We start from the raw sequence: 23,843 nt of genomic DNA, 5'->3' as shown, positions 1-23,843 counted from the left end.
CAAAATGCCGATTACAAGCTGGAACACCTCATCATTGTCATCCAGCAAGGAATGGGTAGTGCTTGATGTGGAGGTGAAGACGAGTGACGAGTTTGCCAATTGCTTGAGAAAAAAACACGTGGTTGGCAATGGTTGGCAGCACAATTGAAGGTACAAGGAGCTCCGGTGGTGCCAGGCAAAATGGAGGCACGCAGCGCGACGCCGCGCCGGGTGGCTCCAGGCACGTCGATGCATGCTGGAACATAGAGGAAGGAATGCAGCTCCGATTCGAATGCAGTAGATGTCACGAGAAAACGGAGGCAGCAGAAATGACGGTGAGAGTGCGAGAGACTGTTTGTGCGCTCGAGCAGTATTTGAAAATATGGCGGAGGCGGTTCAACTGCCAAGGAAGGGTGCATACAGGAGGCAAGGCACAACCCAGAAAAATAACTAAAGTTCTCGCCGCTAATGTTCCAAACACCGTAAACCTTCTTCTCAACAATAAAAGCATGCGTGTGCTGATGACTTTTTCTTTTAGTTGTATTCATCAGTTAAAACCGGTTTGCCGAAGCGAAGCACATTAGGGGAGATAGCAGTAGATCCAAATCTTCATTTCACAAACTAGCAGCTCAACCGTTGTATCTCCTATGATAATCTGCACAACACAAACGGTAGAACAGTTCCAAACTATCCGCAGGCAACTACATCAAAAACGCTGAACCAAATTCCACGGTTGACACCACGCACAGCTGACAGCGGTAGCTGTTGCGAAACCAGCTGGGTTTCAATCTTTGCTCACAAACGCTATATATCCTGGCATCAACTTCAGAGGAGTCAGCTGTGAGTAGGAATCAGAAGAGAAGACGGAAGGTTGGCATCAGGACGCAAATAGCAGAAGGAGAAGGTAGACAGAAATGTTGGTTTCAAAAAGTGCATTCACAAGGTAGTAGCATAACGCTCCAGGGCAGCAGTAAAAGCAGTATTGAAAGTCTTAATGCGCGTAAATAGGAAGAACACTCCTTGGTAAGTTACAGTAGGCAGAAAGGAAGAATTGAAGAGGAGACTGGCACGTAGGTGTTGAGGGCGACCGGTGGGAGGTCACTGTTGGGGTTTGTAAGATGGTGCCAGTAAGCTTTAAAGTTCATATGTAGTTACAAAATCATACCTTGCAGTTGCTTCGTTTTTCAAAATTCAGAAGTCCTTAAGGAAACGCATGTAGGTTCTCCAGATCGTCGCCAGTGTAGTAATGGAAGAATGGTCCGTATTCAGGATGGTATGTTCATGTAGTTTATTAGGTAACAAATAATGAAGTAAGGTACAATGAACGAAACCCCAACAGGAGCAGCCTGCTTGCTGCTCAGCCCTACTCTCAACTGACATTCATGCACGCACTCAACACTCTATGACATCATACACTCATGCTAACATTCTACACCATACACTGGCTGAGCAGCAAGCTGGAAGCAGACACCACAGGCTCCCGCGGCAAAAGACTAATTACAGCAATTATCACAGCAATCATCACAATTAGGATCGGCCTCAGAGCTTGGAGCCGCGCAGCGCTTACATTAACAATTAAACAAACAAAAGGGAGAGTAAAGCACTTATAATATTGCTGCTGGAGCAGCGAAGAAAGTGGGATCTAGAAGGATGACGCTGGCTATTAAACAATGGACTGTTGTGTCATTGGTTGTTTTATGATGTCACTCCCTAGTGTTCATGGGAGTTGTAGTTTTTTTGATAAACTTTTACAATATTTACAATCTTAAAATGGCTACTGGAGTCATCTTATATATTAAAAGTGAAGCGAGACCAGCCTAATGCTCGCCTCCGGGTCCTGACATAGAGTTTGGTGTTTCTTTATTACCCAACGAAGGTAAAAGATTCTAGCCTGGGAGTGACAACATGTTCAGGTTAATTATATTCTTTTATTGTTGACTCGCTGGTAGCCACTTTTGTTTTTTTGGTTGAAAGAGGAAAATAGTCTATAAACTTTAAAAGGGTTACTAACATTTGTATACCTTATCTTTTGCTGTGAAGTGTGACAGTGATTGAAATACATACACAATAAAGCAGAGGCTGGAAACTGCAGTACATAATCCATGTGTTCCGGTTGGCAGAGGTGTACAACTGCAACAACTTGGTCATAACTCTAATAAGCCGGTGTCTGAATGGCAGTCATGTGGCACTACAAAATACGTAACAATGTGCTAAAACATCGAACCTGTATTTAACAATAATGTTGTGAGCTTTTATAAAGTAAATATGAGAAGCGTTGAGAGGAACTCTCAATACAATACACGTAGCTCAGGGAGCGTCAACACATTGTGATTACAGGTGGTAGTTTTGCAAATGCTTATTTCAGCAGGGGGTTGTAATGGATTTCACAGGCTGTCCTTTCTTCCACAGAAGTACACCATAAGCATGGAATTTGTACGGAAATTTGAACTACAGTGTGGGTCACAGGCCAGTGTGAAAAGACTGAGGTCACATCCTACCTACCACAGTTTTAATAACAAATGGAATTTGCCTGTTTATTTCCAGATAAGGTCAGTCTTTGAACAACTTTTTTTTCTTGCCTTTTTTCTCTTTTTACAGTGCTGGGGGGGGGGGTCAAAGTCTCATTGTTGTCACAGCTGATTTTGTTCGAAGTGAAGCATTCCATTGATTGGAAACATTGTGGTCCACAGCTTCCTTCTAACTTGAACAGACTCAGAAAACAGATTTATTTTCTTTGATCATGCTTTAAGGTTAGATTCTCTTCTGTTACTGCAGCTTTTATTGCTCAGTGTTATATTGTGTATTGTAATATAGCCCACTTTGTTCCTTGTTAAGGGCCCTAATAACAAAAGAAAAGGATCTCAGACTGCATTATTTTCTTCTTGATTAAATGTAATGCATTCATTAGGATTATAATGACTTCTCTGAATCATTGTCTTAAAGTTTTCTTTTGAGTGCATGCTCAGTCTAGTTCTTGAGTGGGTGTGTTAAAGGTGGTGTTCACTTTTCTTGCTGTATCTTACTGTTAATATCATATTTTATTCCGGATATACCAATTAAAAATGTTTTCTCTCTATCTTATTTGTATCTTTTTATACGTATTATGCTTTTCTTGAGATTTTGGGAACGGTTTTCGAACTTTGGAACTGGGAATTATATCAAAGCAGGACAGAATGTGCAGTATTTATGTTCTTGTACTGCAACAAAGATACCAAAGAAAGGTTGTGCTGCTTTTTACTTTACTCCAACATGAAAATGGAGCCTATTAACTTGCACTTTTGCAGTTTTATGTATTCTACATCACTTTCAGATTTTTTGCAAAATGAAAGAACAATCAAGTTAGCTACAGATTGACTGAGTTATCAACAGGTTAGCTACAGCTTGACTGAACTATACTTGTTTTCTAAAGGACTTTTATACTTACTGTAATTCTGATGACATTTGCCAATTGCAAAGTACTCCACACAAACTGCATTGTCTCATATTAGTTCAATGATATTAAGTACTTCCCAACACTTTACTTTATCAGCCATGCAAAGATAAAGGGGGCTGAGTTAACCAAGCTTTGAAATTCTGGCTTACAGGTTAGTCTGAGCTCTTGAGATAATTGGTTTCAAATTTATTGTATCATACTAATACGTGTAGGCTGTTTTGCAGGGACTGGATTATCACAAAACTTGACATGGGTTTTTTAGAAATATCAATGTAACCTATTTAAAGTATAATTTAATGTTAAACAACATTTGTAAAAGATGCAATTCAAACATTCGATCCTGTAATCGCTTAAAGGAAAGCGCAAGCCTTGCTTAACACTTAAAATGCTTTCAATGCTATGAATAACTGACAGTAGCAAGAGGGATGTACAGCTCTCTGTGCCAAGATAAAGCAGACTCCTCCCGCCTTCATGCTTTTTATTTCTACATATTAAAAAAACAAAAGCTTAGTTTAGGCTAGCAGTTGTTTCCTGTTGAAAGTTGTTCAATATTGTATTGCACAGATGCTTCTACACTTTAAACCGCATTTAGACATGTGCTCTTCTTAACAGGTTCAAAGAGATAGCAGGAAGCTTAGAAGCAGCATTGTTGGATACTCTTGAAGAAGCACCAGGTAAAAGTGATTTTGTTTGTCGCAACATATCGGTTTGATTGGTAACTGACTAGCTACCTAGCTGCTCCTTGTTGCTTGTTCATTGAATCAGTGTGTCAGAGAATTGGTTTTTGGTCTTATGCAAATCCCATATCAACGGTTAATTTAGGAGCTGAGGGGCCGGATTCACACAGATGATTTACTCTTTTGAGTAATTTACAGTTTGGAGTTAGTTTTCTATTTTTCAGTATTCACAAACCGAGTGTAAATATACTACAAAATTGTGTCATGTCTCCACCTCCAGAGTATAGTAATTGGCTTATTCTTGTGTGGGTGAGTGACGTTCCTTCCTAAACCCCTCCATGACTTTACCCGAATGCCTCTTACTTCTCCTTAGTCCCACCCCCTTTTGGTGTAAGCCTGTTTCCCACCCACAGTTACTACCAAAACATACACTTAAGTGTGCAGAGTCTCCGAAGTCAGGGCGAAGAACTCCGCACACATAAGTATAGCTAATTGCTGAGGTGTGAACTCCACATTTAGTTTGTGAATTGCACTTTGTAGTATGTTTTGTGGTACTAGAAAATGTACTACAAATTGCGGTATGTGAATCAGGCCAATTATGTTATTTTATTTACAAGACTAATGTGTCCTCTAATCCAGTGGTGGTGTGATGTTTCCCTCTTAACTAGTCTGTTTGTTGTTAGTTGTTTTTTCTTTTCTTTCAGAAAATGGGGGGGGGGGGGGGGAGGTTGTTGGTTATCTGTTTTTCACACTTTTATTATAAAACCTTTACCTTGCTACAGATTACACATTTCACCATTACAGTGTTTCCAGTGGAGGTGGGCCTTCAAAAAAATATTGTGATTTGAATCTCTGCATTAAGGTCCGAGGTTTAGGTACATATGGTTGTACATTTCAGATCGGTAACATGCCCCTGTCAATGCGTGGCCACTTTTGTTTTGACCAAAGGTTAGAACTCTTTATTGGGATATGTGTCATGGGGAAGGCCAAATTGAGAATTTGTGTGGTTTGCTCACAATTAAAGATTGCCACCTTGCTTTATTACATTAAGGGGTGATCAGGAGCTGCTGTAACCTCCATTGGCTCCCATAAACCACACCGTTATGATTACAGTAAACTTCTGAAATGGATAGGCTCTTTTATGGGTTCTAAATTGCCTATACGTTTCAGAGCAGCAGATTACATTTCTACAGTTAGCCCAGTGTTTGAAATGTAATTCTGCTTTCCACTGCTCTTGAAGCCATTTATGCTAACAAAGTTTGTACCTGGATGAAATCTGAATTTGATTGATATATTGGGCAACTTAAAAGCGCGACCATATGCCAGAGAGCGTCAAGGCGCTGAAACAGTTACTCTGCCAGGGGGCGAGCGCGTCATCCCTATGCCAGAAAGACATAACAAAAGCAATAAGCAAAAAGATGTGTGGGGATTGATCAGTCTAATTACAAAGTAGTTAAAAAATACATTAGATCCTACAGTTGGGAGCCTAGTCCCCAGCTAAATTATTTAAATTCAGACAGTCAACGAACCTTCCCCAATTGTTTCATCCATCAAATTTTATATTTTCTTTCTTCTGTCATTGCGTGGACATAGAAGCCTGTGATCCGGATAGCCTGCTGATGCCGCCAGTCTAGTTTTGCATTCAAGGTTTCCGCAGAGCGAAAGAAATGATGAGAAGGGTGGCCGTCTTTTGTATATTGCCAACAGTGGATCACAAGAAAATGTGCCCATAGTGATGAAGCGAGTCTCTCGCATGTTACATGTAGAAGGGAAGAACGTGGGCATTGAAAGTATTGTCGGATGACCTACAAGGCAGAGCATTTCTAAAGCTGGGCCCGCCAGACATGCCATGATAACATAGTGGTTTTGATTTCTTCTTTTTTCGCTCATGTCCTGATGAGGCCCGAGTCAGTGGGCCAAAATGCTTCGACCAGAAGAAGTAGAGAAGTCTAATGGATTAAAAATTGTATCTTTCAATTTACAAACACACACTTCATGGTCTGAGTGGAGGTGAAAGTATCCCTCATTTTGGTGTACAGTGGACTATCTCCCCTCGGATTGCATATATATTTGTGTTGTTTTGCAACCGTGTTTAGAGTGTATGGGTAGGAAGGAATCGTGAACTGTTTTTGATTGTGGTATTTTTTGCCTAATGTTTTTGCTTTTGTGAAATATTCAGAAAGAAAACATAAAATGTGATGGATGAAACAATTGGGGAAGGTTCGTTGTGTGTCTGAATTATTTAAAGAATTTACCTGGGGACTAGGCTCCCAACTGTAGAAACCAATGTATTTTTTCCTACTTTGTAATTAGACTGATCGATCCCCACACATCTTTTTGCTTATTGCTTCTGTATGCTTTTGCCCAGATGTGTTTGGGAAATTAGGGCAAACTCCTCGGTTTTATAGAAAGACTTTACAAGGCAAAAAGCCAGGGCTTGAATGCCTTACGGAATGGAAGGTGGGCTTCCAAACATGAGATTGAGGGAGAGTGTTCTAAAGCTTGGATGCCGCCACAGTAAATGCTCTCCCTCCGCATCTTGCCCTCCTAAACCTAGGAATAACCAGCTGATTCTTATCGGCAGAGTGCAGCAGTCTAGTGGAACATACTGTTGAAAGTGATGTTTAATTCCCTCTGGGCCTGAATTGCGAAGTGCCTTGTGAACAATGCATAGGGCCTTAAAAACAATTCGTTTAGCAGCCGGGAGCCAGTGCAGTTTCAGAATAGCAGCAGAGACCGAGTGATATTTAAGAAGATCCAAAGCATTTTGGACAAGCTGCAGTTTATCGATAGATGTCTTGTTTATGTCCAGGTAGAGTGCATTACAATAGTCCATCCTGGACATAATTAGTACCACAGCTGCTTGTTTACGCGCAGGAAGAGAGAGAAACAGGAATATCTTCCTAAGGGTCTTCATAACCCAAAAACAAGATGATATTGTATTATTAACTTGAAGATTAAAAGACAGATTGTTGTCAACTAGGACACCAAGATTCTTTGCCAAGCCCACGGGTCGGGGATATTGCCCAAGCATTGCTGGTCACCATGAATAGATTGATGTCTACCAAAGATCAAAACCTCTATTTTGTCTCCATTCAGCCGGAGGTAGTTATTTGCCATCCAGGTGGCCACGGCCTGCATGCAGTTGTTACAATTGGTGGCAGAGGCCTCTACATCCTTTGTGATAGACACATTTATTTGTGTCATCAGCATAGGATAAAGCCTGCAACCCAAAAGACCTAATCCATTTAGCCAGCGGGGAGACGTATATTTTAAACAAGGTAGGGCTCAAGGATTAGGTCTGCGGAACTCCACAGAAGGTAGCTATGGGGTCAGAACAGAATTGCTCCACCACCTCTGTCTGTGGCCTATCCATCAGGAAGAAAGACAAAAGCTTCAAAGTTAGGTCTGCGACCCCAATTTTCTGTAGGCAGTCAATCATCCTAGTGGGAGAGATGGTATCAAAGGCCGCGGATAGATCCAACAGATTAAGCGCCGCTGCCTACCCATCATCAACCATGGTACGGATGTTATTGTCTGCAGATAGTAGTGCAGTCTCAGTCCCATGGTTGCTCCTATATCCATGCTGGGAAAAATGAACCAGATGTTGTTGCTCCAAATAAGTCATCAACTGGGCATTTAGGTGTTTCTCCAAGATCTTAGCGGGTATAGGTAATAAGAAATGGCCCCAATAATTTTTCAATTCAGATGGATCCAAGTTGAATTTCTTAAACAAAGGCTTAACAACCGCCGTTTTCCAACTTTGAGGTTAGCGTCCAGAGAATATGGCCTGATTTGAGAATTACTGTAAGGTAGGCAATAATAACGTCCCCTCCCAACTTCATCAGTTTCGGGGAGCAAGGTTCAAGTGTGGGGAGCCGGATTAAATCCCTTGTAGAAGCAATTTGAAAACCGTGGTGAATCGTAAGGGAAAATAGAGCCATTTGACAGGAGGGTTTTCAAAAGCTGTAGCCCCTCTTTTTCAGCATAAACAAAACAGTTTTGTTCTAGCATGTCAGTTATCAAGTTCACACATTCATGTTATTGGAAAAACCTAACGTGTACAATTAATCTCCATATTTCTACCAGGGCAGCGTTCTTTAGATCAGATTTTCATTAGGACCTCTTAGATAGATGCTAGAGTTGTAAAGAGGACACACTCACGCAGGGTGATAATCATGAAGATGTGATTGAAGGGCAAGCCCCCAAAATATGACCAAAGTTACAGATTTTTAGAGTCCGATTCCTGCCAAACTCAGTTTGATGGCTGTTTGAGAAAAAACCCTCTTATTGCAAGCCCCCAATAAAAATCTCACCTTTATTGGAGCACAAATTGCGGCTGTTGAAAAAAACATTCTTCACATTGGTGGCTTTCATAACTGCGATATCTAAAGGTTGTTTGGTTTTGGAAAGAAGATGCTCATCAGTGTACTTTTCCGCAACCACATGTCTTCCCTGGACTTGCCAGAGCTCTAACGCAAGGGAGCAGTTGACTGACACAGGAAAGTTTACCTACTCACCTGAGCTGGTGCCAGATATTTTCCTTGTACACTGGCTGAGAGTAAAGTACTGCTAAATAAAAATGCAGAAACTACGGTAGGAAAAAATTGAGATGTATTTTGATGTGCTAATCAAAGTTTCAACAAAATATTATATTGCTTAGCCAAAATGTCCGCTGGATATAAAAGAACAAGCAAACTAGCTTTTACAAACCATGAGCATAGAAGGGAACGGTCGGTAAGGGGAAAGGGAGAGATTGTGTAAAGACTGTTCGGTGGTGTTTATTTTCTACTTTTTACGGTTCTGAATTCCAGTGTTAATGCTCTGTGGTTTATAGTCAGTGTGTGGTAGACTCATTGAAATGGGCTCTCCCATCATATGAAAACACACTATAAAACCTGGGTGGAAAAGCTTTGCATAAGGTTTTCTTTAAATTTTAGGATTTCAAGGTAGTTTAATGCTAAGTCACATATAATTTATCAAACGAATACCAGCCACTGAGGGATTCTTCAAATCAATTTTTAATACTCCATATCTTTTAAAATGCAGTATTTTAACAGTGATCAAAGATTGATTTTGAGAATACCAGCCACTGAGGGATTCTTCAAATCAATTTTCAATACTCCATATCTTTTAAAATGCAGTATTTTAACAGTGATCAAAGATTGATTTTGATATTGAATAGTGTAAACCTATTCAGTTCTGGGCTCTGTTTGGATCGATTGTGTGAATTGTAGGTGGAAATGTTATGTTGCGGGTGCAAAAAACTGAATAAGTCTATGAAAATCCATGCCTGACTGCATTGTCCTGGAGAGTACATTAGTTTTCTTTAGTGGTAATGTATCAACAAAGGTCTAAAACGTTATTTTGGCCCTTTAGTTTGTTAAAGATACTGCTAACATCTTTGCATATGGTGCCAGTTATGGTGGTGTTTTTGAATAAAAAGGCACATGTCCAATCAAAATAAACTGAGGCCACAAACTTATTTCAAATATTCTATTGTTTGATGGTTCAAAAAAACTAACCAGAATCTGAGTTTAATTGGTGACCTAGAGCAAGTCGTCTCCCTTACTATACGCTAAGTCATTGAACAAACCTGCCCTTTACATGACAATTTACTTCCTGTACATTGTTAGGGCTAGTTGATATAGTCTGACTCTGAGGCAGCAGCCCAAAATAACCGCAGGAGTGGCTCTTTACTATTCAAATACGTACTGAGTAAGTCTGCATTAAACTAATCTATTCAGTAAGTCTATCGGAGATTCAGTCCAGTTCCTCCTAATGTGACATGAAAATAGTTCTTTGTTGCATTTGTCCATCTATCATTTGGCAATACAGTTCAGGCTGTTGTTTTCAAGCTGTTCATCTAAGGGCCAATTGGAGATTGTGTTAAGTTTGTAATGTCGAAGGATGCACATCAGCTAGTGAAAATAAAAAAATGTTGTCGACAGTTGTACGATGAGAAATTAAAGGTATGACTAGGAGTAGAAAAGTGAGCAGTGGGAATGTATTCTGTAATAATAGAAAAAACAGACGGCGAAAATTAAAGCCTTCAAAACACTTAGACAAATATGAGTAGCAGCAGAGATAGTGGAGAAGTTTGGTAAGCAGTCAATATTACTGGTTAGTCATACTAAGGGATTTCATTGGTGCATGTTTTAGGATCTCTGACCCGAAAACTCTATAAGGAACCTTAACTATTAAGCAAAGAAAATTAACAATTTTTGATTTTATGCTTTTCTAGCTGAAAGCTCTTACTGTCTTCATTCGACACATGTCCTGTGGAACATTCTGTTGAAATGTTGGTCAGATGAGATCTTTATACCCTTGCTGGCTCATCGTTTCTGGAAGCTTACGCTGCAGTGTTTAGAACGGTACTCTGTCTTTATCAATGAGGTAAGATCATCAAATTACATAAAAAGCGGTCACAAAGATCATTCTTGTAATATACAAATACCTACTAGTGAGAGTCACTTGTTTTGCTTTTTTAATGGTACATTTTGTATCGTTTTAAATGGTATTGTGTGACTTGATTCATTGCTAGTTTTACCACTCTTCTTCAGCTTAAAATTATGTTTCTAAAGAGGATAGAGAAACTGCATCTGAAGCCAACCAAGTTTTGCATATTTTTACAATATCCTGTTTTCTGTGTTTATTTTTTGTGAATTCCTGTTGGTATTTTCCAGTGTTTTCCCAGCTCCTAAAAATCAGTGGTTATAAATGTAGATACATTTAGACATTACAATCATTTACCAGAGACAATGCTTTTCTAGTGTATAACAAATGCATACAAAGACAGTTTTACTGTAAGAGCATCTCTAAAATAGAGTGAAACTTATAGGGGTTTTCACTTGCATACTCTTTCTGTCCCTTATACAGATATTGCTGTTAATATAGGCTGATGAGGATCTGCAGTTTTGTAGCCACGACATTCAGCACCACCTTAAAGCATGCTTAGCTCCCCATTGCTGACACATCCAGTACACAGCACCTCCACGTTCAGCGGCCCTGGCATTCTTTCATAAACGCACTAATTATAGAAGAGCCATTGCTGCCCTACCCTCCACAGATCACCTGAGAGAACTCAAATGAGAATCCACAATAAAACTTCCACACACCGGGATAAAAGTACAGATTAGAATGGCCAGTCCCAGGGGCACAACCAGATTTGAAACCATATTTGTGGCCACAAAGCTTTTAAAAAATAATAGCTGGGCGCTCACATTTTCAAGGTTCGTGTGTGAGCAGCTCATCTAGTGCAGGTCTTTGCTTTGCATTCCAGAGCTTGAATTTCTATGTATCCCCTTATAAAATCAGGACTGCACATCCCAAATTGCAAAGTGTAAACTTGGACTGCACAAGTTAATCCCTCATGGACCTGTGAGACTTGCGAGCTCTTTCAAGAATGTGGCGAGGTGAACCACTTTATCAAGGATTTATCAGTGCTTGCGAACAATACTACTTTACATTAGAGCTGGGTTAGCTGGTTAAAGTTCGAGACGGATGCCTGGCTCTGGCTCAGCTTGAGGTTCTCAAAGAACATCAAGCCCAAAATAAGCCAATCTTTTATGGGAGGCAGTGTGGCCAAGTGGCTACAGCGTCCGACCTTGCAACATGGGGAAAAATATTTCCCATGTTGTGATGTGGGTGAGTGAGGTGTAAGGTGGATGTAGGGGGACACAAAACATGTGCATGGTGTGGATAGTGAGTTGTGGACTTATTTTGAGTATTTCATTCCATACTGCCATCTGAATTAAGCTCCTAGTGTTTAGAGGATTCATAGATTTGACAATACTGTGTTACGCTGTACCTAAGCGCAGTCCCTCTACCGTGCCCCATCGTAAGCCTTCTCTGTTTGCTATTGTTACCCTTGGTGAGTCAAGCGTAGAAAGGAAGTACTTTTATTATTGCATTGGAACGAAATAGAATCTTAGGGCTCACAATCCCCTTTATGCCTTTAGTGTCTTATCTGTAAATATTTGAAGTGCTTAGAAGCAGGCTAAGTTAGGATAGCAACTGATATGAAACACAATCCTTGACCAAAACCCACCCTCAAAGTGGGCACTTCAATGAGGTGGGCAGACACAAACACCCAACATCCACTGCTAGACATGGGAAAGTTTTAGCCATGGCATAAGGAGACTTGGCCTTTAATCCTGGCTTTACTACTTTGTCAAAATATGCTGGTTGGGAACTCTGTATTTAAAATCTGGACAGGTTGTACAGTAACATTTCTTTGGTGAGAGTAGTCCCCGAGTCTGAACCACTCACACCTCAATAATGAGCATGATGGAATCTAGAGAACCAGAAGGCATTTTTTTTAAATTAATCTCTTTCTCTCATTGTGGGAAATTCTGCATGTTTGGGTAATTATTTTCTAAACATGTTTCCCTGCTCCTTTTATTTTTTTTACAGAGCTAGATAAAACTTAAATTAAACTAAAGACTGGTAGTACGTATGTGATAAGAAAACAAGCCTGTAATCCAGCAATTTTTTTTTGATTTTACTCATAGGTGAAAAAACACCCAGTCTCCTAGTCCTCGCACTAAAATATGGTGTAGTGAGGAAGTAGTACAGCTTGAAACAGTGAGTTCTGCACTCTAGCTCAGCTCGAGGTTCTCCTGGAGCCTCAAGCCAAAATTGACTAAATCTTCATGTGGCTTCTGTCTGCCACCCACACTGCCGCCTCATGCACCAAGAATTAAAGGCAAAGCGTTAATTTAGATGTAAAAAAGAGAGAGGAAAAAAGATACCCATATAGTTGCTGAATTGCACAATGTCAAACCAAATAATAAATCTGAGATCAGTTCCGTGTTCCCCACTTGATCAAACTCTGTGATTATAGGCAAAAGTGCCATTTTTACTTCCTTGTCCTTCATTATCACATTTGAGAGGACCTTGACATAAATGAGTTCAGGATGTGTTATTCAAAACCTTTTCTCATGCTTGATTTAATAAACTATAATGTTGTTCTATGTATACTAACAACCTAAGCCACTGAAAAGGGTGCACATAACATGCCTGTTGATTCACTGATGGCGTTGATGTAAGGGCGGTGGACATACATGTTTGTAAATTAATGCTTGAAAGCTATCACTTTTAATAAATGCTTCCTAATGCAGTGATATAATCCTATTTATTAAGATGAAACATTTCTGTATGTTAATGAAGTACGCCTTTTTAATTTGGAAGATACATTATCATAGTTCTACATGTTTGTTGCAAGATGTCTTGAAAAATTAAGGTATTTCTAAATAGAAGTGGTGCAAGGCATGTTCTTTCTATCTTTTGCTTTATTTCAATTAATGCGAAAATATTTGCATGCTGGTCAACATCTTTCTAAAGGTTAATGCTCAGTTACATAAACGTATCCTTTGCATAGAGGCAGTACTTTGAAAGTAAGAGGTGAGGTATGTAGATCAGTTTTCCCCTCTACTTGTTTTTGAACTGAGCCATGTGCTAAAGGTGACCAGCAGGACTGAACATAGTAGGCCAGAGCTATGCTCCAGAATTGGAGATAGTGCAGTGCATCAGAAGCGGCCTCAAGAAATGCCTGCAATAATCAAGGAGACCTCCAGAAATAATCATACTGCTTCAGAGATGGCCTTACCTGGACATAAGTACACTGTACAGCCATAACACAGCCTTCTTTTTCTCTCAGTTATAGATGTGTTTTTGCATGCCAACACTCTGATTGCTCTTCTCATGGCCTTTTGTCATATTAATTACCCACTTTCAGGTCATTCAGTATGAGAACTGTAAGATTCTAAAGGACAAAGGGTGTTTGCACTTTTGCTGCATGTTCTATAACTGTTCTGTGCATGTGAGTGTACCTTGTACTATTGCTGCCTTTGTTGTAACAGTTTTGTGCATGTGAGTGTAGCTTGCACTGCATCTTCCTCTGAATAACTGTGTATAGCACTTCTATTACCTATCCAATACCTAAGAAAGAAGCTTGCATAGTGGCTGTCAGTATGGAAACTCTTCTGTGTATTATACTGAAGTTTCAGAAAATAATTTAACTGCACATATGCCAAAACTACTACCGTTGTCAGTGGTGGTATCTCTGCCTCACAAAGAGGAAAGTATACAGTTCCACTCTGGAGTAAATGTTTGAAGTTCCCTTTGTAGATATTCTTGGGATTTCCAGTTGTTTGTGTCTCTCTTGAATTAAGTTTCCTTTGACAGCAGTTTTAGTAAGAAAAATACTACTTTCTGCAGTCGCAACTTTTTATTAGCTGGCCCTCTTTCACATGGCAATTTTCATACTTTAAGTCGTTTAGTTTGGAAGATACTTGCATCTTCAAGGATAACTATGTAATTCAACTCCATCTCTAATTCTGACCAGCGTCAACATTTAAGAGATTCTTCGATGCTTGAGGACTCTCTGATGACAAGTCAACATTGCCCATACTGCTGAGGTACTGTTTGGTGGTGGAGGGGGCGACTCGTAGCACTATATAAAAGTGGTGATTTCTGCCGCTACGCAGGGCGCTTGAAGACGCTTTGGTGATTGGACCACATCACCCATACTGCTGAACTGCTCTTTTGAAAAGGCCAGCCCTTGAGCTATATAAGTGTAGTGATTGTCCTGCAGCGCGGGACACACTTGGGCACATGCCCAGCGAAGATCGGGCCAAGAGCGACCCATCTGCCCAGTTCAGTGCCTGACCAAGACCATACCAGGCCCCCTCTCTTGGCTCAACGCCCTCAATTAGCTGGCAATGGGTGATAACAAAATTACCCTATCTAACGCTGGCTCTAAAAATGCCTTAAAGCTTCTATGCAATAAATCCTCTATAATAAGCCTTGTTACTTCTGCTCTTCGGACAGTCAGTAATGAAATTGCAGAGGTAGAACTAGGGATAAATACCCATAAAGGAGTATCTGAGGGAGGTAAAGAGGGGAATCCATATGGTGTCGCTCAGACACATGGTTTGTAACACTGCTCTCGAATTGACTGAGGGCAGAAACTCACTGACTATTGTCGCTGATGTCTATAAATCACAGTCACCGGAGCCAGTAGACAATACCGTCTCTATTAGGAACAAGAGGAAAGCTGACGTGACAGCCAAAACGGCATCTGCTAAACAAACCTGTGAGTGGTTGGAACCCAACTCTTAAGGTTTCTAAGTTTTTGTACTCTGCTTGACCAATGTTATATTGAAACTTTAGTGACAAACGCTTCCAAGAGCAGCTGTCTAAGCTAGAATGTATTATTTCTGAAATTGTGGACTCACTCAAACTACATGCGATGCATGTCAACTCTCTTAAGCAGTTCATCGATTCAAGCTCACTTTCCCTTCCCTTCCTTGAATCCTGCAGCCTTTCATTTCACGCTTTTTGTACAGCACATTTGTCAGACAGTTCACTTTACAAAATCTTCTAACTTTGCAGTCAGAGAAAGAAAAGCAATTGTAGATGTAAACTGACTTTTGGCCTCTGTCTAATGCTCCTTCACTTTGTGAGTGAACAGAACACTTGTTGTTTGTCAGCTAGCCAGAAGCGGCGAGTAGGCCTTCAATATAGCTGATAAGATTTGACTCGCCATAGTGAGTAGATTTGTTGAGGCCTGCGTATCTTATCCCGTATAGGCTGGGCCTAAGGAGACCAGCAGTGTAGGTGGCAGGGGGTACAAGTTCCCATTTTATTACCTGGTGCGACCCCTTTTTTCTTGGTGTTGGCTAATGGCCTGAAGTTTTAGGAAGGGTGTATAGAAACTGTTTTTCAGCTAAAGAATAAAGTTGTCCATTGGCTTGATTGTAAAACTAGGGAGGCCTCCTTTTTGTTTCAACACATTAGTATGGTCAAGAGTGCCTGGATTGGAAGGTGCTCTAAAAAGTGTGAAGGAGACTGTATTGTGGTCAGCTTTAACCAGCCCCCCTATTGTACCTCCTTTCCTCTCCTTATGGTGCATAAACCTGCATGCAGGCCCTCCCTTTAGGATATTTTTACAAGCCTGTTCTTTTGCTGAATGCCCACTTTTCACTCATTCACTCTTCTGTTAAAGCTCCTCACACCTGGGCACATATGGTTTAACTAAATTTAACCGCTTTGGGCCTTTGTGCACCATGGAAAATGATGACTGACTGGCACGCACTCCCTGTTTGGACACATGTTCTGTCTCTTTACAATTACTCTGTCATGGCTGAGTTCATAAACTTCCCTGACACCCTTGATGCCTCACCTTTAAGTTCTTTAGGTTGGAATATAGCAGGCATTGAGTCTAATAAAAGAGATGCAGGCTGGCACACCTTGTTAAGAGGTGTCCAGATCAGCTGTCTTTAGGAAACTTGGGCTGTCTCAAACTTACTCCATCTTTTCCCCTGCTGTCCCCGGGGGTCCACAGAAGAGTCCGAAGGGGGGGTGGGGGGGTGGGGGGTACTCACTATGACTGCTTTATGTTTGAACTGTAAAATCAAGTAAAAATGTACCAACTCACTCAACTTGATTGTTGTTTTATTATCTTTCCCATAATCGCTTAGCCTGTTGATATTGCATGTGCTCTCCCAAAGATTCTTTCTGGGGCGAATCAGAGAAAGGTTTAATAGTTGCATTACCATCGTGCTTGTGGGTGATTTTAATTTGCATCTCGGCTCCAAATGTGGACACCTCCGTAACCGTTCTAAGCACAAGGCTTCAGTCTCTGATGTACAATATAAGCAGACTGAGCTGGGGGGAACTGGTGGACAGTATTTTGAATGAATTTAGCATCTTTCATAAGTTGTTTAATGGGGGACTGGGCTCCCGTTGCCGATCACCCACTTTCACAGTTGGAGGTTGCTCGTCTGTTATTGATTTTTTTTATTGGTCTCAGCCCCACTTCTTTTCTCGGTTAAAGGCCATGAGGTAATTTGGGACTCTCAAAGTGATCACAACCCGCTGACAGTCTCTCTAGACTGTCGTGTTAACCCCTAATCTGGCTACCCAATTGATGAATAGAGGTGATTTCCACTAATCAGGGGCAGACTGTGATGGGTCAAAGTTCTCCCTAGAGTTTTTTTTTTTTTTTTTTTTAAATGAAAAGTTAATGATATGGTGCTTTTCAGATTTTTATGTTTGCATGAGCTATCTCTCAACACATAGGGGTTTGTGGGTTCTTTTTAAATCAATATGTGAGAATGAGAAGAAGCTGTTCATCACCCCTTTGAAAGCCATCTGCACAAACTCTTGCAGGTGGTTTGACCACTCATGCTGTAAATCCCCTCAGGACCTGATTGGTGATTTGCAAAAAACACCCTAGGGTAAGAACAGAGGTTGCCTCTTGAACAGCCACTGACAACCAGTTGATTAAAGATATGAAAAAGTCCTGCAACAAGAGGCAAGGGATAAATTAGAACATAACAGTGGTCTTAAAAACGGTGCCATTTTGTTTAGGAAGTTCTTAATCGGGCCATTTTTTGTCCTTTGAGAGCCTTACAATGTGCTTGCACATTCACCCTGGACAAGTGGGTTCGCCATTTGGAAGGGAGACTTCACTGTGCTAACTAGTTACAGTTACAGGACCCTCATCATTTAATGGTTAAAATAACTGAAAATAATATTTTGGATATGTAAACTGGAAAGTATAGCAGTATGTATTCATCAATGTTAAAAATGAATACAAAATAAAACGCGAAGGTTATTAAAACCAAATGTTTAGAATTTATTTTGAGGTCAGCCCACTGTGCACTAGAGCTGTTGAAGATAAATAGGTTGTGTTGGATATTGTTTCTTCTTTGTTGTGCTTTCCCCCTTTACCGACACCTAAAACAAATAAGTAGGGGGTAACTTTTTTTTATTTGGGGGTTATATGATCTTCCCACCACCCTGGTATCGAGCGCGATCAAAAAACCATGAGCGATTTAGACTTTCATGTATTGTTAAAGGAGGTTACAGATGCCCTAACTACATCCTCCAAAAGCAAAGCCCCTGGCCCTGATGGTGTTCCTGCCAACGTGATTAGATCAGATGTCACACTCTATGGCCTTCTAATCACAGTGACCATTAACGGTGCAGCAAGTTATGCATTCCCAAGTCATAGCCACAGTCCATAATTTTACCTGTTTTTAAAAAGGGAACGAGGGCGATAACTGTTGCCTCTGGCGCATTTTGTTAATTGATCCCATGGCTTTGTTGGAGTGACTAGTGATAAATTGTGGAGCATCATGATTTCTATAGATGTTCGTCCTAATATTTTTTATTTCTTGCATGACCTTCAGTCTAACCTCTATGCTTCAGTAAGGTATGGCTAAGGAGGAGAATGCTCAGAGTCGTTTAAGTCAAATCTAGGAGTTCTATGTATTTTTGCTCCCTTCCTTTACAACTTCTATATAAATCAATTGGAAGGCACCCTAGTCTTGAGCAAAGAGAGTATGCCATATGCTGGAAGGCGTCCTAGTTCTGCGTTATTTTATGTGGACAACACTGTTCTTTACAGAATGGTGTTAGGCTTGCAGCACGTATTAGATTTATTTCTCACTTTTATGGATTCTTTAGATCTCAGGAACAACTTAAAAAAAATCTCATGTAATGGTTATAGGATCTAGAACAATTAAATCCTGAGTGTTTAAAGTAAAGAACAATACATTTAGTATAGTTCACTGATGTTCGTACTTGGTAGGGTTTCAACATCACAGGAATGATATGCGAGAGAGAGACAAGGCAGTAAACCGCCAACAACATCAAATGTACAAATTTGCAATATGGCATATTCCCAATCAGCATGCCAGAACCTGTTTGAACAGGCGCAGCCCCCATTTCACCTAGTCGCTGCTGAAATATGTCACTCTTCCTCTAGCGTTACTCTGTCGTTGCCATGGTGCCCATATTTTTTACAGCACCCCCTACTTTTATACACTGTTCTTCAGCTCGCTGTAAAGGTCCTTTTTCCACTCTCCCACATTTAGTAAAGATTACTCCTTTTTCTGCCTAGGACTGTTATTGTTTCCTCTAACTCCTGAACCTAACTTTTGACATCAAGAACACATTGCTTCACAAGGTCAATCTCTTCTGTTTTCGACTTCGTCACTAGGCTAAGTCTCAAGTCTTTAGAGGCTATGCTGAAGACAGACCTATGAGTCGAAATGTATAACCATAGCCTCTTATGGAAGTGACATTTGGGGGTACGCGAATGTATCATTTTTGCAAATTGAGGAGATTGTTATCTCTTTCTAATAGCTCCGTCTTGTTTATAGCCCATGAAAAGGTTATTTCCCTGCTTCGTTGGCGCTCACTATTGTGCTGGATTTCGGTCAAGCTTAATCCAGAAACTGAGTTAATTCACTTGCCAACTAAGGATTGTTTAGCCTTAGACCCGCAAACAGACTCGTATGGTTATCTTTTATTAGGAATTCTTTTATGGAACAGGAGCGCCCAGATATTTTTTGACCGTACCGAAAATAAAAAGCTAGTTTGGCTTGAATAAAACATACATTAATGGACTTCTCATGGATCAACAGAGAGTCTCGAACTAGCCAAACCATCTGTCAGATTCCCTTGCTCACCATGCCCTCTATACTTAACATTAGTCACTTCATGAACACTTCTGTTCAGAACTAGGTTCAGGCTTAATGTTTTAACCCTTACGTTCGGTACCCAGGGGATGGCACAAGGACTTTTTCTCCAGCACTTTGTATCTGTGACTCTATTTTGAAGCAGGCTACTCTCCATTTTATAATGTTTTGTTCATGTTCTAGACATTTGCGTGAAAAAAATATTTGATCAGGTAAAACCTGCAGTTACTCCCTGATCAGCGCACTTGTTTTTTATTGCCTGCTTTTTATGTGGTGCTGTTAAAATAAGGAACTTGAGGGAATCAACATAAATAATTTGTTCCTTCATGCAGCATTTTAACAGTCCAATATGTTTACTATCGTGTTTTTATGCCATTTACATTAGAAAAGTGAGTGTCATTATTCTTTCCTTCCCAATTGACTTTTGTATCTTTTAGGTATACTGTTATATTCAATCTCTGATATGATTGTTATTAGGCCTGGGCAGAATTTTTTATTCCACAAGCAGATTTGGAGGAATTTGGTGACTTAGTGTTAATCTTGTAATGCGGAGTGCCAGCCAAATTCCACCAATTGCCACATGGTGGATTTTTTTCCTGTTGAGCAACTCAATGACAATGGGAAAAACGTGAGGCTCAAGCAAGCAAGCTGGCGATCCCGAGCGGGGTTTGGCGTCCCGTAGCAGGATTTCCAGTCACTAGGAAGTTTTCTGGCATGATTTTGTGACGCGGGCGGTCACTAGCGTGCGACGCTATCGGGCTTCTTTTCGACTAGATTTTCTACTCAAGAAGCAGCAGAATATACTCAGAAATTGTGTGGTGCTGGTCACGCTGATTGTTCAGGATGGAACATGCTACCAGCGCTAAAATTGGAGTGCGAGCAATGTGAAGCACATTTTCCGCCCTTTGGCAGATTTCCGCAGAATCTTGTGGAGTTTTTGTTACTCCACGGAATTCCATGAAGTGAAATTCCACAAGTTTCTCCCAGCCTTCATTTTATGCGTTATGTCTTTGTATATATTATTGTATTTTATAGATGTATTGTATTTTTGTTGTTGGCTTTTATGGTTTTATCAAATAACTGGATGAATAATGAATGAATGAAAGAAATGCTTTTTACCAAGAAGGAAATTTGACCAGTTTGCCCCTCAAATAGCAAGATGAGTATTAACTATGCAATTGATTATATTTGAGATAGGCTTTTAACTGATGACTGTTGGATTTCCACTGCTGGGCAGCAGTTTAGCTGTTAAATTAAATTAAACCACCGCCTCTAAGGATCACCTAGAGAGATTTAGGAGACTAGCTGCGCCCGTACCCACTCATTTGCTACCTTGTGGCAAGATCACATTGAATGTAATATAAGACATACTAGAATTTATCAAAACAGGCATTATATTAGCATGTGGCCTTGGGTTAGATATTGAGAAAGTACATAACTGATAGGGTTACACCTAAGGTAGTTGCTCAGTCTGTCTTTAATATCACGGAACACGAATCGAGAAGCAAAACGTTCAGTGCATGTAATAGAAATACAATTGCAGCAGCCAGTGAAAAAGTGCTGTACATCATCAGAGTTGTGGCAGATTATGTATGGGATGGATGCTGTTAAATTTGGTGTATATTTAATTTCTCCTGCGAATGTAAGCATTTTATGTTGCCATTTTAAATCAATTTACATTGTTGTAGTGCAGAAAGTATGTCACATGAACATTTTCATTGAGGAAAGGGGCAGCCAATAAGTATTTTTAAGTGGAAATAAACAAATGTTTTAATTTAAAAATTGTAAGAGTAAAACTGTAAAAATATTAAAGGGCATATTCACACTTCATTATCAACTTGTGACAGCTAATAATCTAACATAAAGATTGCTTGAATAAGCAGAAGGGTTTTCTTAGTGTGTTTACTGATGGAATTATTGAGAGAATAATCACAGGAAAGACGTTTTCTGTGAAGGAATTAAAATTATCACTACATTATTATTTTTACTCCAAAGACTTTTTTCACTGTAAGGCGAAAGTGGAATTTGCACCTTGGAATATTTTGTTATAGTATGGACTTTTCAGAATATTTATTTGTGATTCTAGGAAAGTATTATGGTCTGGGTAAATACAACTACTTTTTATTAACTGAAACATAATAAATATTTGAATTGAACCGATCTGTTAAAATACAGTTGGGTCTCTAGTTCCATCATTTCCCAATACTTTGTTGCAAGCGATTTTCACCTGAGATTTTATTGAAACAAATTTTATCTTTCAGCTTTCACTGAAGGCAACGTCGACTGATGTCACTAAAGAAAAAAAACCTTTGTCACTCAGTAGCAGAGATTCTTCCGCCTCATTAAACCAATATACTAGTGAGGACCAGGGCAGTGGATCTTCTACTGAAATGCAGGCTTCAACCTTCATTTCAACTCGACAGCTGGTGCTCATTGTTGCAGATGTTGACAAACTTCGGGATCAGGTCAGTTTGATACGTGAATGTGATGAATAAAGTTTTATGGTCAAGGCCTTAACATCCTACAGTTAACCTTGTTACTAGAGTTCACAAATCACATAACCAATGAAGCACCTCGAGGAACCCAGGCCGAAAATTGTGGCTAATCTGTTAAAAATATAGGCTGTCAAAGGAGATTATTTAAAGTAAAGACTTTGCTTCTGTCTTCAAAGCCGAACCAAAGCTCAAGCTTGGGTGAAACGGCACCAGGTCTAGTGGTGTGTCAGTGTGCCTATGACATCCAAGAGTGGAAACACTTTTTTTTTTTTTTTACGGAGTTTTATATAGCACAAACTTGACCCGTATCGGGTATCAGAGCGCTTTACATAGCACCAGTTGCATTACATGAGGGCACATTCATTTTTAAACATTTTTTTTTGTTTGGCACGGAGAGATTAAGTGATTTGCCAAGAATCCCAGGATGTTCAGCGTCGTTGCCAAGACTCAAACCCAGTTCCCCAGATTCGAGGACAACCGCCCTAGCTGTTAGGCCTACTCCTCTCCCCTATCTACTTCTCTCGGGCTCCTATGCTTGTTTTATCCTGCCAGCTCAAGGGAAAGTGCATGCACAGCTATCTGTAAATAACTTAAATGTGGGAGATGGGGGGGGGGGGGGCTTGTGCTCCCATTGAATATTTTGGATGGGAAGGGGACAGAGAGCCACTTCATGCTCGGTTTTGAATTTAGAGGGGCAGTTAGCCAAAGAGTTCCTTCATACAGAGTGAAATATATTGAACTAGACTTGTTCTTGTGCTCATTTCAGGAAGACAACGAATTATATAGATAAGTTACATTAACTGCTAGAGTTTGAGGATTGGTGAAACAAAAATGTGTGTAGGAGGTGAGAGAGTCTGAAAGCTAGTGTCAATGTGTTTCCATAGGGGACACACACCGTGTGTGTTCTTCTGATGATTTACAGCCAATTGCTATCTTTTGGGGAAGGAATGCAGAGAGGCAGGTGTATTTTGGAGAGATGCAGACAAGCCATATTTTGTATTTCAAGGCTAACTATTACCACATATTTGTGTGAAGAAGATTACAAAAGGGCAGCATTTTCTGTGTTGATACTCGAGTGGATAGCTTCTGTGTCAACTGCACCCTTTCCCAGGTTCCTACGGTCGCCCTTATCATTGCGAGATATAAACCCCTGACGGCCCGTGTGGCTTCGGGAGCCATGGGATTTTCCAAATGTGAATCCCCACTACTGCTTGGCCTATGAGGCACCAGTGTTTCTCAGTGTAAATCCTATTCCATTCTACCGTGTGTCTAAGTGGGCTGCCTGGTAAAACCGCACCAAATGGGGAATGCACTGACCACCCTCCGCCACAGCCAGGTATACTTGTTTTTTGCCATACAGGCCTTTTTACTATCCCATATGTAGTCCTCAATTAGATGTTGCAACTCACCAATGACATGGGGGGGGGGCTACAGGTGTAGGGTCTGCATGGCATAGAGTATCTTTGGTAAGGGGTCATTTAGACTGCCGCCATTCTACCCAGCCAGGAAATGGGACCTCCCCTCCAGGTCTGTAGATAGGTACAGGTGGAAGAGAGCAGCGCAGCATAGTTACACTTCAACGTCCGTGCTAGCGTGGAGTTTATTTGCAGGCCAAGTAGGCGATCCCTTGGGTTGTCCATGGAAAGGGGAAGACTTGCTTTAGTTGGAGTTGGTCACCTTGTGAAATGGTGAGGTTAAGAGCTTGTGATTTTTAAAGGTTGGCTTTAAAACCAGAAGCCCTCCCAAAGGCCTCTATTTCCTGCAT

The 23,843-nt window shown here is 40.5% G+C and overlaps 1 protein-coding gene across 1 annotated transcript in view; it reads left to right on the top strand.

The window, feature by feature from the left end:
* The window catches only part of COG2 (component of oligomeric golgi complex 2), a 326,732-nt gene that overhangs the window by 192,228 nt on the left and 110,661 nt on the right, over positions 1 to 23,843 (top strand). The window contains exons 10-13 of the mRNA XM_085611476.1: positions 2,389 to 2,528; positions 4,025 to 4,086; positions 10,334 to 10,485; positions 21,845 to 22,048. Of these exons, the coding sequence (XP_085467602.1) occupies positions 2,389 to 2,528; positions 4,025 to 4,086; positions 10,334 to 10,485; positions 21,845 to 22,048 (558 nt within the window). The remainder of the gene's footprint in view (positions 1 to 2,388; positions 2,529 to 4,024; positions 4,087 to 10,333; positions 10,486 to 21,844; positions 22,049 to 23,843) is intronic.

Source organism: Triturus cristatus, chromosome 6 (assembly GCF_964204655.1).
Source record: "Triturus cristatus chromosome 6, aTriCri1.1, whole genome shotgun sequence".
Lineage (NCBI taxonomy): Eukaryota > Metazoa > Chordata > Amphibia > Caudata > Salamandridae > Triturus > Triturus cristatus.
This window is presented reverse-complemented; position numbering and strand designations above follow the sequence as displayed.